General features: G+C 43.8%; 1 protein-coding gene across 1 annotated transcript in view; it reads right to left on the minus strand.

Annotated features, from left to right (window-relative positions):
- Window positions 1-16,804, minus strand: part of PTCHD1 (patched domain containing 1) — a 60,843-nt gene that overhangs the window by 12,527 nt on the left and 31,512 nt on the right. Inside the window, exon 2 of the mRNA XM_059678532.1 lies at window positions 5,626-6,286. Within this exon, the coding sequence (XP_059534515.1) occupies window positions 5,626-6,286 (661 nt within the window). The remainder of the gene's footprint in view (window positions 1-5,625; window positions 6,287-16,804) is intronic.

The following is a 16,804-nucleotide window of genomic DNA, read 5'->3' on the forward strand; positions in this document are numbered from 1 at the left end:
ATGGTTAAGAATAGAACAATAAACTGTATTTTGTTCAAACCTATTTCTCCCCACCTACCCCTTACTGTAATAGGATTTGGTAGAGCATGAGAATAAGAAGCTGAGAACTATCCACAAACTAGATTACATAATCTCCTTGTAAATTAGTCCCACAATAACCAGAGACCATTACAAATAAGGTTTTCAGGGAAAAACAATTGAAAATATTGTATGAAATTACTCTTCTTCCCAATCAGATATAAATAAACATGGGAACCACAAAACCTCTATAGCCTGGCTGGCATGGCTCAGTGGTTGAGCGTTGTCATATGAACCAGGAGTTCCAGGTCAGGACACATGCCCGGGGTTGTGGGCTCAATCTCCAGTGTGGGGCATGCAGGAGGAAGCCAATCAATGATTATCTCTCATCATTGATGTTTCTTTCTCTCTTTCCCTGCCCCTTCCTCTCTGAAACAAATAAAAAATATATAAAAAAAACAAGCCTCTATAAACCAGCTTTTTCCTAGAATCTACTGAACCTATTAGTGATTTATCTCTAAGCAGAGTATTTCCACAACTCTCTATTTTACCGTGTAGATTGTCATATTGTTGCAACAATGGACTTCTACAATAATGTGTTAGGTTGACCCATAAGAAATTATTGCTTTTGTAGTTCAAAAATGGTTGGATATTGGTGTAAATTTTATAGATTAAAAATAGTTGAATATTGGCAATATCATATGGTTTGGGCTTTATTATTTTAATCTGGCGGATTCCTGCCCGTCCCCCAGTTTCTCATGATTTTAGGAATATACCAGAATACTCATCAAGAAAGCAAAACCTTTCAGGTGTGCTTAAGTTTAAGAGCAAAAATTACTGAGTTGCAATTTCTCATTTAGAACTACATTGCTTGTATAAGAACTTTTACCCCTTTATAAGACTGAGCTCCATGTACTACATCATATTCTAGGTGGCACCAAATTACAACAAATTCTTGGAGAACTGAACTCGATCTTCTAGTTTCTGATCAACAAATAATCTTAGAATGTATTTCTGAAAGAAGCCAAACATCCCTGCTATTATTTTTCCTCCAAGCACTTAATCACATTCTTTCTTCCTTTCCCATCCTTGAATATGAGTGGCCTGGCTGGGTTATTCAGAAGGAAGAGGATCTGGCATTTGACCTTCTCAAAATCCTAAACATTTGAAATGACTTGAAAAATATTTTTCTTGAAGAACATTTTTGTCTCATCTGATCTTCACCACTCTTGTATCTTGGTAAATGCAAAGCAACCATTTTAAATGAGATGAACTAATACCCAAACTACCTTCTGTACAACTTCAATTCTCCCCTTTAAGTTGGTCAGTATATACATGCAGCAACAACCCTTCCAGATGAAGAAGGAAGAAAACCTTCCTCCTGTTTCCTTCTATATTCTCGAACATTCCTTTCCTTTCCTTATTTGTGTCGGATCAGCAAATCTGTGGAAATATTAAGCCCGTAAGGAGAGCTTACATGTACAAAACCTATGCTAATTTCTTAAGCCACACACAACTGCAGTACAGTGATGTAAATCCTCATCCTTTAAAGGAAATTCCATAATGGGTCAAAATGATGAGTGTCTTATGTTTTCAAGTGGCAGTTCAAATATCTTAATATCTGATATGAATATAGTTTGGAAATATAAGCTATTACTTTATGCATAAGGGCTATGGATGAAATAAACTCCTCTCCAAATTGTAGTAACTAAAAAATGTCAATGAGCATGTATAATACTGTAGACCTTTAAGGATTTCAGCTCTAAATAAACTGATCTGAGTCATATGGACAGGGGTTTTGCCAGAAGTGGGACTGTCTAATATGCATGCTGCTGATTAAAAACATTCTAAATCATGATGTATCTGCTTACATCATTGCCAAAATGATTCATCTGTGTAGGATATATTCTTATTGCCAGAGATGTCACGTACTGTCTTGGCTAGAAACACACAGTCATATCCTATTATGGTGAACTCTCAGAGTTTATCCAAATTCTTTCTTATTCTGGAATTTTGTCAGGTTAACACTGCTTGACACATGTGGTCTTAAAATTTTCCATTCTAAATCTACTGCCATTTTGGCATTTGGCTGTGTCTGGCCTTATGTGACCGGCATTACACTGAGAATGTTTAGTTTCTTGAATCTATCACATTGTAGACCTATTGTCAGCTAAGGAAATGTCTATATTAGAGACTTTTTCTGAGATTATTTTCCTTCTAAATGAGGCCATATATTTTTACATTTTTATTTGATATTGTATTGAGGTAACATAAAAAATCAAGAAGTTTTGCTTAAATCTGTTTAGGTTAAGCATAGTCATTTTGTGTCAGCAATTTAAAAAACCAGACAATTTTTGACTCAGTGCAAAACCTTTAGGACTGTATTTCTTCTTGGTCATTTGAAATATTTATTGGCATTTAAAGATTGGTCATCAAAAAACGGAATTTAACATTGGCCCTGAATACATTGTCATACGTGCTATTGCTTGTATTTTATTCAATCTTGGAGAATGAAGAGTTTATCTGAGAAATACAGAAGGGCAACAACCATCCTAAATCAGGCACTGTTGGCTTTATGAGCATATTAAGCACCCATTACATGGTGCAAAGTATTTATTGCAAATGGGCCTTAGCTACTAAAATGCATAGCTTCCTCTCATGATGTGACTAAGTCATTTGCGACCTCTTTGGACTGAAAATGTACAGAAAGGTTGCATACTGACTGTCAGCAGGGAAAACTGCCATCCAATCAATGCCTGTAACATTCCTCACAAATTGCAAACAGGCGAGTATTGGGCACCTGCAGCGCTGGGTCTCTTTCATTGCAAATGCCAGCTCTTTCTGAATTGAACTTGGACGTGAAGTTCAGTGATACTTGGTCTCTGCCGGGCTGTGATGCTACTATTTCTGGATTTGTTTTTCAAAGACACTCCCCTGTTAACAGCATCTTTCCATCTCTTACATCCTTCTCTGCCTCAGAACTATCTGGTCTCTGCCTTTCTGTGTTGACCTTTACTAACAATATTTAAAATCTCTCTAAAAAGTACAAATGGAAGTTTTAAGAAATTGTCAGTGTTATAATTGTTTTGCCTAATAAAATTAATTTAATGAAGTTTTGAATATTTAATGTCATTTGCTTAGTGAAATAGATTTTTTAGTGAAATTAATTTGAAGAAGTTTTGAATATTACTATTTTAATATCAATATTAAGAAGCACTAAATATTGTAATTTTATTTTACTGAGTGCAATTAGTTTTTAGGGAGGTTGTGTGTGTGTTGGCTGTTGTCATTTTTTTATTTGACAATCTAAGGGGAAAGAGGTCAGTGCCCCGGACTCAGTAAGGCTCGGGAGTTTTAAATATTGTATCATATTTGAACTCACTGGTAACTACCTGGAGTTTCATAAAACCAGAGACAATAGCCCCTTTTCCAGCCCTTTTTCTTCACCTTAAGAACCTTACTGTCTCCCTTCAGTTCCCCACCCTTTTCTTATTCCCATTTATCCCCACCCACTAGCCCCCACAAAAATAATCACAACAAAAACCACTATTTTTAAAACGAAAGCTAAAAAAACAACCCCAGCCTGTGACTAAGCATGAGCAAAACATCTGAATTTAAATCTTGACTCAAGCCTCTGTGGAAGCTACAAATACCCAGTCCTTACTCTTCAAGAAACCACCCTGTAGACCACCGTATACCCACATCGTCTGGGGGTTATTTTAAAGAAACAAATGAAGCTGCCTTCTTAACAGATTGGAGTCAGGAGGAAGTGTAGCAGCCTCCTTCTCTGTTGTGTTCAGCAGTGATAAGTAAACCGAGCTGGTAGAGCCGCAGCTTGCTCAGTCTCTTCACAGTGCCCCACTTTCCCACAGAGGCTACTAATGGATGTTCCTAGCCTAGGTCTAAACTCCTGCAGCCGCGGAGCAGTGAGGCCAGCAGGCCATTCTGTGGCCTTGCAGCTCCGCCAGCCCCGCTTTTCACTTAACCAACCATAACGCGGCTGAGATTTCCCAAGGAAATTCTTTTCTCTTCAGCTACCCCCAACAGGGCAAAAGGCCCACTCCATCATACTTATTTCTCAGTCAACGAAAAATGCCACTTCGTTTGTCATCTGATTCCCAATATTTTAATTTTGCTAAAGGAATTGATGAGAAGCTGCCAGAGAAAAGGGAGAAAGAGAACCGTTTGAATCCTGGCCCACAAGGACTCTGCCATCAGGCTTGCTGGGCATGCCATCTTCAAGACCAGAGGGACAGAGTCAGTGATGTGATGTTATGACCACTATGCCTTTGTCTTTTATTTGTTTTTTGTTTTTTAAAATATATTTTTATTGGTTTCAGAGAGGAAGGGACAGGGAGAGTCAATGCTCGACCACTGAGGCACAGCGGCCAGGCACCTAGGCCTTTGTTTTGAGCATTATCTTTATCAGGAAATTCCTGCAGCCTCCATGAATAGAGTGGGATTCTTACACCATCATTTTTAAAAAAAATTGGTTTTTTTATTGATTTCAGAGAGGAAGGGAGAGGGAGAGAGAGATAGAAACATCAATGATGAGAGAGAATCATTGATCGGCTGCCTCCTGCACATCCCCTACTGGGGATCAAGCCCACAACCCAGGCATGTGCCCTTGGCTGGAATCGAACCTGGGACCCTTCAGTTTGCAGGCAAATGCTCTACCTACTGAGCCAAACCAGCCAGGGCTCTTACACCATCATCTTGAAACATTCTCCTGAGTTCACAGCAAGGACAGGAAAAGTTTCCTTCTATTTATGTCTCACTTGTTGCTTTTAAAATCCTTGTACGTTTACTTATGTCCTTTTGTGTGATGTTCACATCCACTCTATCTAGAGGGCGGGGAAACTGAGGGTGGCAGACACTGTCAGTGCTCAACCCACGTGCCCTCCTGTTCACCATTCTAAAAGTCAAGGAAGGCTTCCTACTGCAAATACCCGTGACCAGAGGGATTTCTCCAGCTGTATGAATGTGCTAGGTCTTCCCTGTGAAGAGCTTGGGTGTTAACGACCCTGGGAGAGCCTTGATGAGTCATGCACAGGGCTTCTGGGGACACAGCCCAGCTCCCAGCTTCCTCACTCCTGAAGGAGGGCCTCTCTGCCGAGTGTCCTCTGAGGTCTCTCTCTCAAAGGTCCCCAGTGGGATTAAGCCACAGATGCCCGCAGCAGGAACCTGTTCATTCCCATGCCCTGAATTGTCTTCCTACCCTGTCTCGGGTTCTCATTCCCACACTGGGGCTTCCTGGGCTCACCTCCCAAATAAACGACTTGTATGTAAACCCTTGTCTCACAGTCTGTTTCCGGGGAGGCTCAACCTAAGACACTCTGGCACAAAGATGAATAGCTGCCAAATGCCACATGGCTACTTAATGGAGAGCCAGGGCTGGAGCCCATGACTTTGGACTTCTGGCACCTTTACCAGAGAAGGTTGCTTCTTGCTGACCACCAGGACTTTTTACAATTGGTCCCAGGGCTTCTAGGCAAAAGGAAGACACTGAAAATGAAACAAAGTTGTTAGATGGCTGCTCTTTGCCTTTTAGGAACCCAGTAACCATTACCAGCAGGAGGAACCAGAAAAATGAAGGGCAGTAATTACCTAGCATGACGAAAGGGACTCCCAGGAAGGTGGAATTGTATTTCCCACCAGTAAGATTGATGATCCCGGCTGCGGTGAGAGTGGCCAGGGTTATGGTCACCAAGCCGAGTAGGCCTAGCCAGGGTTTGCTGCGGACGCAGTCCTGCATTGAGCAGCAGAGGATGGCCATGGTGACCACCAGGATCAGGCTGGTGACCAGGTAACGTTCTGACACGCGGCTGGTCTTCTGGAAGTCTTCCCTCAGCGAGGAGGACGTGTAAGGGTATATTTTGATTTTGCTGTTAGATTTCTGGAATAGTTGGACAGTGTCGCAGAAGCTGGACTCCCACCTCTCAGCCACCATGTCGTTGAGACTGTTGATTGACTGCAGGTAGTAGGTGAGCTGGACGGCCTCTGCGGATTTCACCCGGTCCTTGCTGTGCACGGTGACACCTCCAAGCTGGTGCCCATTGTACACGGCCCTCCCGTCCTTTAAGTGAGTGATCGGGTATGTGATAGCAAAATTGGTCCGGTTGGTGGCCCGAGCATTCTTTAGCTCTTCCAGCACATGCACTATGTCATCCACGATGCAAGTCTTATCATTATTCAGGACACATATGTGGGCAAACGTGTAATTGAATCCAGGTCTTGGAACCTGGATCTTGGTCACAGCAGCATGCAACTATGGGGAAAAAATGAAAGTCAGTGTTTATTAGCAAAAATACACATGAATAAGGACATTAGCTCTGTGGATTCAAATATCTGTATGTTGGGGGGGTGGGGAGTCATTCATGCCATCTCTATGCTAAAGAGTTCAAGTTAAATGTTATAACCTTACATCAGAAATAGGTAGTAAGGAGCCCAGCCTCCGTCAACCTATGAACCAGGAGGTCACGGTTCAATTCTCGGTCAGGGCACATACCCTGGTTGCAGGCTTGATCCCCAGTGTGGGGCATGCAGGAGGCAGCCAATCAACGATTCTCTCTCATCATTGATGTTTCTATTGCTCTCCCTCTCTCTTCCTCTCTGAAATCAATAAAATATATTTTTAAAATAGGTAGTAAGGATGCAAAACACATATTTGACAGGTGGTTCTCATGGCGTGGTCCCTGGACCAGCACAACCTAGGCACTTGCTGGAAACGGAAACTCTCAAGCCCTACCTCAGACCTAGTGAATCAGAATCTCTGGGGTGGGGCCTAGAAATCTGTGTTTTCACAAGCCCTCCAGGAGATTCTGGTATAGCGGAAGCTTGAGAAGTGCCGGGTTAAAGTACCAGCATTATTTCCACAAGTCGTGTGCTTTGTTTGTGACTCGATTGGTGTCTGAAAACCTTATATAGGTCCACCGCTCAGTGTCTCTCTCTCGAAAGTGTCAAGTAAAAAGGGAACTAAGGTGCAGTCCCAGGTGCACAGGTCCTCCGCAGGCCCAGCCCTAGCTGCTGATTCACAGGCAGCTAAGCAATTTCTGCATCCAATTCAATCACTCTGTGCCATAGAAGCGGTTCACCTTGAGAGCCCTCATAGACTCTGACTTTCCTTGTCTGATTATATGGGAAGGGCGCTGTCACTGCAAGAGTCTGGCTGGGATCCATGGGAGTTGTGCTCAGGGATCACAGCGGAATTGGTTCTACCCCCCCTCACCCTCCGTGATGGTTGCCATGCCCAGGTCTGTATGCCTGCGATCACAGTGCACACGGGAATACACCCATGTAACAGTCCCTACGACATGCCGGGCACAGATTATTTCATTGAATCCGTATAAGAAACTGTGAAGTACAAGTGTAGCCTCATTTTTTATATGAGGAAACAGACATCGAGAAGCCAGATCACGTGCCCAAGTTCACAGACACAGTGAGAGTGAGCTGGGCTGTATCATGCAGTCTGGCTCCTGAACCTGTGCTCCTGGCCCCTCACACTGCACCTATAAGTTGGCAATACCAGCAGGCGAATGAAGGCTCTTGGTAGCAACTAATTCCTGAATTTGTGCTTTCAATGCCTCACCCCTAAAATATCAGATGTGTAGGACTATGTGTAATCTACTGTCTAAGGTGAAAAAATAAGGCCTTCTGTGTGGGGATTGTGGCCAGTGTACTAAATCAGGCCAGCAGTAGACAGGAAGTTGAGTGTTAAGTAAATGAGTGCATGTAGAATGGTGCCTAACACTGAAGGGGCTCTCCCAAGAGCAGAGACAGCCATTATTGTATATCTGATGACCGAAGAAGAACATTGCATATGTAAAGGGAATAACATCCAGGGTTGCCATGCGGCGGTTATGTCATTAACTCATGACCTTCTGAGCATCTCATGACCCTGATGTATTTTCTCTTAAATCTGTACTAGATGGATTATTTGCTAAGACATTTTGCTCTGCATGTGCCAGGGTGGGTGGGATATTTATTATTCTTTTTGAAAATGTCTGAGGGATACCAGCTGTCAAAGTCCTTTAGTGAGCACAGAGCATGAGTGGTTAATCCTGATTCTCAGTGCCCCTCCCCCTCATCTCCTCATGGGTGCCAACTTTCAGGTTCAGGAAACAGTTCATTGTGTTTGGCTGAAATATTTGGAATTCATTCCTCTCTCTCTCTCTCTCTCTCTCTCTCTCTCTCTCTCTCTCTCTCTCTCCCTGCCCCCAGAGATACCCAGGAGACTATTTTCACAACTCTAACCATATGCTAAATTTTTGTTTTGAGATTAATGATGAGCAAAAGATCTTCAGTGGTTTTAAACTGTGAGAGTGTGTTTTCCTCTCTAAGCATGGCCCAGTGAATTTTGATTAAAAGAGCTCATAACTACAAAAACATTCCAAAATATAAAAGGTTCTTTTGGAGGAGGCAAGAACCAAGAGGAATTTAAAGACAAGGGAGAATTTTGATGAGGCAAAAGCAAGACTTTGGGGAAAGGTTGAGAATAGACTAGAAAAGGAGTGGTATTAAAAGCATGCATATGTGTAATACTTAATGCATTGTTTGTTCCCATGAACAGTCTAATAAATCTTTCTTAGAGTGATTACTAAATATGTCAAGAGAAAAAGATTGCCAAATAAGATGGTGTTAAGCCACAGGGCCGAACCCAATTATAGCAAGGGGATGTTTTCCATCCATTCTCTAAGGCGGCCATGGCGCCCTGCTGCGTTGGGAGTTGTTAAACTATTTAGTGATCTGCTAACTCGGCTGATCTACTGCTACGACCCCGGGGATCACTGACCAAAGAAAGCAGACACCTTTTGAACCCCTGTACCACAAAGTCATAGGAGGGAGGCTTGGGAAATGAGAACTTACTGAAGTTCGGCAGGGAAGGTTTGTTAACTCTTAGTACCAGAGCTGCTGTGAGATGCAGCTGCTTGGAATTTCTGATGGAGAGGTGGGTAGAACATGTGTCACTCTTGCTTCTGAGTGGCATGGAGATGCTGAGTGACAAAGCAGCCAGAGAGGGGGTGTTGGCTGAGGCCACCCACCTGGAAGCGAGAGTCTATGGGATAAGAGGCGAGAGGTAATAAGAGGCATGGGAAAGGAGCATGAAGACTCCCTGCTGGGACTTCTGAAAAGATGCCCTTCTGATCTTTGGATGTTATGCCTACACAGCAAGCACACACACACAATCTACTTACTTCTTGGCTGCCCATGTGGCCATGGGCAGACAGGCTGCACATGCTACCTGGACAGCTATCGCATAGGGTTTTAAAATGCCCTGATGTACACGTTCTAAAAGGAGCCCCACTCAGGACAGCAGATGCATTAGTGTTCTTACATATATTCACAGGGGAAAAGGGAAGCAGGAGATCAAAGTTATGATTTCTTTTGCTTTATACTTACTTTTCATTTCTGCACTGAAAAAGAAAGGGAAAGTAAAAATGATGACAAGTTGACTTACGGTGACGCCAGCTTTGCCTTTAAATTAATCTTTGGTTTTGGGTGGAGAAGGGGGAAGGAAAGACAGGAAAACATCAAAGCACGAGAGTGAAATGGTGACTGAGACACCTTAGTGGACCACCTCAATCCACACAAGCTCATTACTGGGCTAGATAAGAGAGATCCTCTTCCCAGAAGAAAAAAACACAGTAGTCCTAAGACTTCATACAGTCTCACTCTGTCATGTGAATCAACATATAATCCATGCTTCTATAACTGTGTACAGATTTTCAGTTATTTGATCAGCACACATTCAATAAGTTATCAAATTTACTGTGCTGTCAATAGAGGATAATTTCTCTGAGTTCAGGGGATCACATCACACACAACACATGGAAAATCTCACAAGTGACACGATGTCCAGTCTGGCTGGTGTGGCTGAGTGTTTGAGTGTTGACCTATGAACCAGGAGATCACGGTTCGATTCCTGGTCAGGGCACATGCCTGGGTTTCGGGCTCCATCCTCAGTGTGGGGCATGCAGGCAGCCGATCAATGATGTTCCTGTCTCATCTATGTTTCTATCTCTTTATCCCTCTCCCTTCCTCTCTCTCTAAAAATCAATAAAAAAAGATTTTAAAAATAAAACCAAAAAGAGACATACAATGTCCAAAACAATGGGAAGATCCTAATAGCAGACAGCACCAAGTGTTCTATACCAGGAAAACCTAATCCGGCCGTAGCCGGTTTGGCTCAGTGGATGGAGCATCGGCCCGCGGACTGAAGGGTCCCAGGTTTGATTCCGGTCGAGGGCATGTACCTTGGTTGCGGGCGCATCCCCAGTGGGGGGTGTGCAGGAGGCAGCTGATCAATGTTTCTCTCTCATCGATGCTTCTGACTCTCTATCCCTCTCCCTTCCTCTCTGTGGAGAATCAATAAAACATAAATAAATTAAAAAAACCCAAAAAACAAACAAACAAAAAAACCCTAATCTGGTGTCACCCGACCAGTGTGGCTCAGTGGTTGAGCATCGACCTGTGGACTCAAGGGTCCCGGGTTTGATTCCTGGTCAGGGCATATGCCCGGGTTGTGGGCTCGATGCCCAGTAGGGGGCGGGCAGGAGGCAGCCGATCCATGATTCTCATGGATGTTTCTCTCTCTCTCTCTCCCTCTCCTATCCTCTCTCTCTAAACAAAATCAAAACATTTAAAAAAAAATCCCTAATCCGGTGTCAATCATGATCACAACATTTTTCAATTAATATTGTATTTGCTGCCAAAGAGGCCAGAACTGAATGCTAAGTTGAGATTCATTTTAAGGCTCTGAACGTACTGTTTAAATCATTAGCTTCTTTGCTCTCATCACCCTTCACGTTCAGAATGATCATAGTCATCGTAACTAGTCTGCTCAGTACTTTCTATAGTTTTAAAAATGTACTTGATATAAGACTCTATGGAAATGCTTAAATCATTTTCCCGTTTTATAGCTGGAGCAGTTGAGGCCTAGAGAATGGCAGTAACTCACCTAAGATGACCTGGTAAAGGGCAGATGCAGGATTCTCAGTTAGGCCCTACTCTACAGCGGGACACTTAGTCATAGACCAACACAACTTTAGAGCTTTAGTGGATGAAGAAGACATGGGGAAGAATGAAGAATTGTCAGCCCACCCAGTTCAAATGATTGGCCGAGGACATGACTGAGCTGTAGGACAGCCACATTGGGGAATCTGGGGTCCATTCAGAGAGACCAGAAATAATCGCAAACACCAAACCTCATCTGAGACAGCAACATTACATGGGGGACTAACAGGTGATGAAGGGGATGGGGTCTGAGCTTACTGACCTTTCTTATTCTCCATCCAGCCCCTGTAGTTGCCAAATCAAACTTTCACAGACGAACTTACCAAGAAAAAAATTCATGAGCGCAATGGAGTCCAGTAATGAGAGGTTTGGGCTTAAGTCTGGCCTCTGCTACTTAGGAAGGAATGTCAGAGACCTGGGAATGTCACTCTTACTTCTTCAGGTCTCATATTTTTCAGTCAAAAGGGAGGTTGGCCCAGCTAATCTTACGGACAGATCCTTTCGGTTCTGACCTCACATCCACAACATAAGCCAAGCAACATCCACAAACCATACAATCCGATCCTGGGTGAGAGACAGTGAACTTCATAAATACCAATTTGATCGTGATCACAGCTACTTGGAAGTATGCTTTGACAACACATCGAAATTCTTTTCAGGTCAATAACAGATCTCTTAGTAGATGAAACCCAGAAAGAAAACAACAGGGTAGGGTTACTGTGGGGCGGGGAGTGGAGATTCACTTTTATGAGTGATTTTCCCGTTCTGGGAGGCACTGGCTCTTATAATCCCCTTCTGCCAGGGCCTGGGACAAAGCCAGTGTGGGCTGCCGGTCACGACAGGCCAGAGTCTCATTTCCTCTCTGCCTCTCCTTGGCACATTCCGATCTTCCTCAGAAGACAGCAGGGCACCTTGCGGAGGAGAGTGCAGAAGGGCTCCGGGCGGGAGGCAGTGTCTGCTCTGGAGAGGTGATTAACGTAGGAAAAATACCTGTGGGCTCCGAGGACCTTTTGCAACACCTCTCAGCGCTTTTTGTACAGTATTTGCTTCTTGCTGAAAAGGGGGAGAGGGAGGGTGGGGAGGCCACTCTGCCAGGAAGGGCAATTAACACGTCAAGCTGTCCCCCAGCAACCTCACCTGTGAGGGGAGATTCGGAGGAGGTGGGGGTTCCCCCGGGGCAGTGTCTGATGATACCACCTTTCTAGGCTGCTCTGCTTTCCTTGTCTCACCTTCCCACTCACTCCCTCCTACTGCCGCTCCCAAATACGCTGCATAGCATGAAAACAGTTTCAAAAGGGAGGTCGTTGGTTTGCCTTTCTAACCTGTATCATGTGCCCTCTAATATTCCCTCAAAGTGACACGAAATCAAAACTGCTCTTAAATGCTTTCAAGGAATATCTAGTTTTCACCCCCAAATGAAATGCTTTCTTCACCGAGTCCCTCGAAATGCCAGGTCATGATATGGGTCTATATTCTGCAACTGTAAATGCCTAGAAACCGAGTAGCAAGGTATCCGCATCCAGGACACAAGAAAACACCTCGAAGTGGACGGATCTGGTCTCTAAAGTTCATCAATTACGCTAGCTCCCTGGGTGTTATGTTCCGCCTTTGCATGATCTCACTCTCACCCACTCTCTTTCCTCTTCTTTTAATAGAAACGCATTACATCAGAACACCAGAAGTTGCGAGTTGGGGATGGTTACCGTGATTCATTTGTAGTACAGCCAAAAGCAAGTTAGTCATCCCTTAATAAGTGAACAGAAATATCATTCTGCCTTTGAAACATTACATGTTCGGAGGACACGAAATGTAAGCGGTGGATGTAGCCAAACAAGTGACTATCTATCCACACACTTCTTCTGTACCTGCCTGCCTAGCGTCATGGTGACCTGCTACAGTGACAAAAGACAAAATGGGCACTTGTATTCAGGGGTAGTGCCAGTGCAGGGATGGGAGAGTGGGATGTTTGTTTTTCTTGCTCTATCAGGGGGTAAACACTTTTTGTGGCTGTTGACACTAAAGACCAGTCAAGAGAGTCCCACACTGTAATTCCCCCAATAGGCTGTTTGTCTTTGCAGCCTTGGCTGAATACACAAAGCCACTTTGGATTTGAAGCCAATCAATCTGCTATTTTAGAAACCAAAGATAGTAATGATGAAGGAAAAGGCAACTACAGTAGCTCATGGCAACTTTTGCCCGATTCTATGTTGGTCTGGTTGAGAAAGAAAGCAATGAACCACGGGTCCCCTGCTCTCTTTTTCCCATCGTCTGGGAGAAAATATCACTTGATCTTAAGTTTAAGGCATAAGTTTAAGGCATATAGCACTTGATCTTGAATACAAAAAAGTTCCTTGATATCTTGAAGACCTCTGGCGATCTGGGAAATTAAACATTTTTTTTTTGTTAGAGTGGTTATTTTTTTTCATCCCGTGTCCTCACTTGACTTTCATGGTCAGGCTTAAACTCTGGTGGAGCAAGTGTGTGGGTCATGTGTTTTGATGGATAACAAGGACAAGATGCTCTTGGAAACAGGAGAATGTTAAAGCTGTTAGCCGAGAGACAAAGAGGAGTCCCAAGGAGCCAAAAGTCTGGGGAATAGGTAATAGCAGTTTTAAGATCTGGTCAGGAAACCACAACTAACTGCAAGGGACATAAAAAAGCAGAATTCCATGAGTCTGTTTCTATTTGTTAGTTTATTTTGTTCACTAGTAGCCCTGCGCACGAATCCGTGCGCCACTAGCTCTTTGCAGGGCCTGGCCGCTCCGCGCCTGCTGCCCAGAGGCCCATCCGCAGTCAGGCGCGGAACGCTTGCCTTGTTGCCACGGCGATGAAGCAAGCATTCTGCCAGGCTGCTCATGCTGCCCGCTCTCAGTGCCCGCCACCCCCCCCTCCCTCTCGGGACGGGGGGACTCTGGTGGGGCTGAGAGGACTGGGCACTCCCATCTTTGTGATGGAGTGATGGTTAATTTGCATAATACCCTTTTATTAGATAGGATTAGATTCCACATATAAGAGGGCTGGTTGAAAAAGGTGAAGGGATTAAGCAAAACAAACAAACAAACAAACAAACAAACAAAAACCCCACACACCAAAAAACACCCGACTCATAGACACAGGCGACAGTGTGAGGATTACCAGAGGGAAAGGGGGTGGAGAAGGTAGAAGAGGGCAAAGCGGGGATACATGGTGATAGAAGGAGACTTGCCTTGGGGTGGTGAACAGACAATACACAGATGATTTATTATAGATTTGAATACCTGAAACTTAAATAACTTCATTAACCAGTGTCACCCCAATACATTCAATTAAAATAACAAAACAACCAAAGAAACAGGAGAGCAAGCATACCCAGGTCTGGAGAACAACTGTGGACCCAAGTGGGAAGAGCACTGGGTCAGGAGTCAGAAAACTTCAATTTGAGACCTGGTTCTGGGTCTTGCTGACCATGTGAGTTAGAGCTACATAACCAATGAACCTCTGAAATCATATACCCAGCCACTTCCATGTTCCAAATCCTCCAATGCTTCCTCACTGGGCTGAGAGCAAAAACCTAAGTCCTAACAATAAGATGGTACATTGCCCTTCCTGGTCTCTCCAGACTCATGCCTCACCACACCCTAATTTCACTGCCCGTCTTTCTTTTCATCCTTTCCCCAGCTAGCCTCACTTCCTTCACTACTCTCATCAAATGGAATCATCTTCCCTGACCCCAACACCAACGGAAAAAAAAATAGCATCTCTTGCCATCACCATCATCTTTGCTTGTTTTAAACTGCCCATGGCACCAATGATGACATGACATTATATATCTCCTTGCTTCTTTATTCTGCTTCCCCGACTAGAATATGAGTTTTACCATGAGTGTGCGTCTGGTCTACTACATCTCCATTAGCTAGAACACTTCCTGGCACACATACTCAATAGTTAGGGAGTAAATACATGCACATAATAATCTTGTAAGCGAATGGATTTTAGTCTGTCTCAGGGGCATGATGAGAGCCAAATGATGTTATGGCTGTGCATGCATTTTGTAGGCTAGAGCTACACAACTATGGTTATAGAGCAGGGAGGCATGGCAAGGTCTCTCCTCTGGTGTCTTACAGGGGCCCATATATAATCCTGGAATTGATTCCCAATTCTCCGGGAGCCCCTGACCTTTCCCACGCTTTGACAACATTTTGTGCTTCAGTGGGAACGACATGGGTTATGAGGTCAGAATGTCACAAGTTCAAACCCTGCCTCTGCTAGTTCTGGACCAATGACTAAAAATAGTTCATGTATAAATAGCCCAAGCTTCCTTGTGCCCAAGGTGGGATGACCCTGTGGCATGTGTTCCTCCCTGTTTCCCAGAGTTCCCCAGAAGGTTTAGGCTCCAGAGTAACTGGCTTGACAACATCCCCATAACTGACTACTTCCCTTCCCCATCTCAGGCTGCCATTCTCTTCCCAGTGTTTTCTGGGGTTGTCTTCCAAATATACTACTCACATGGAGTCCTGGATTCTGGGTCAACTTTGTGGGAAATCAAAACGAAGATAATGACTTTAGGCATTTAACTAAGTTTCGTTGCCTTTAAAATGGGGATAAACCTGATCTCATAGAATCATTATGAGGAAAAACTGTGATAGCATATAATAGGTGTCTGGCCTGGCATTTAGTATTGGGTTGAACCATATAAATTGCCATTTGGATAGGTACAAAAGGGGTTCCATATTGGCAGTTTTATGTGGTTCACCCTTCAGTAAGGGTCTGTTCTTTTCCCCTTCTAGCCCCTCCTCCTTTCTAAGAGTCCTGTCAGATATAATTCCAGGATTATATCTGAGAGCTTTCATAGGGAGGTATCAGACCATTTTATTAGGTTTTCAAGGGATGGTCTGGAGGTACCAGACAGGCTTTTAGGAAAAGGACAACAGTTTTGAGCTAGGAAAGATATCACATAGCCACCCATTCCCTTTTCCACAAGCAAAAATAAGAATGTAGATAGCGTGGGTATGAACCCCTGAGTGCAACTCAAATGCACACCAATAATAGCTTCAGCTTAAGAAAAAAAGAGAAATGCCAAATAGCCCTGAAATGTTCGAAACTGCAAATAATAACGATGTTAATTCTACAAAGCAATGAACAAGTGTCTCCATCAGAAGAGCTTCTTGGCGGTTATATTCCCTCGATGGATTTACTAAGTTTCTTTTCTTTTCTTTTTTTAAAAAAGTATGTTATTGATTTTTTACAGAGAGGAAGGGAGAGGGATAGAGAGCTAGAAACATCGATGAGAGAGAAACATCGATCAGCTGCCTCCTGCACACCTCCCACTGGGGATGTGCCCTCAACCAAGGTACATGCCCTTAACTGGAATCGAACCCGGGACCCCTCAGTCCGCAGGCCGACGCTCTATCCACCGAGCCAAACCGGTCAGGGCATACGTTTCTAACGGGCACTGAGCTTGCGGACAATGAACATGAAGGCTGATGAAAGAAGAAATAAAAGAGTTCCACCCAGTGACCTGGTAATGGCACTCGTGAATGATGGACCACCAGCTTCACAGGAACGAGTACTTGATGTAATTCCTAGAAGAGTGCATTACCTGTTAGTACATTTTTTCCCCTGGAAATATTTTTTTCTGTTGTCATATAAAACTACTGACTTTAAAAGTCACAGGCGGCTCTTAGCGGCTGCCCTCTTCCAGATCTGAAAAGAAGTCTTAAAGAGCAAATGCAGCTTGCTGGGGCCTTGAACGTACTGGAAGGTGCTAATGATGTATAGTGTGGCATGGAGCAGA

The sequence above is a fragment of the Myotis daubentonii genome, chromosome X, assembly GCF_963259705.1.
Source record: "Myotis daubentonii chromosome X, mMyoDau2.1, whole genome shotgun sequence".
Lineage (NCBI taxonomy): Eukaryota > Metazoa > Chordata > Mammalia > Chiroptera > Vespertilionidae > Myotis > Myotis daubentonii.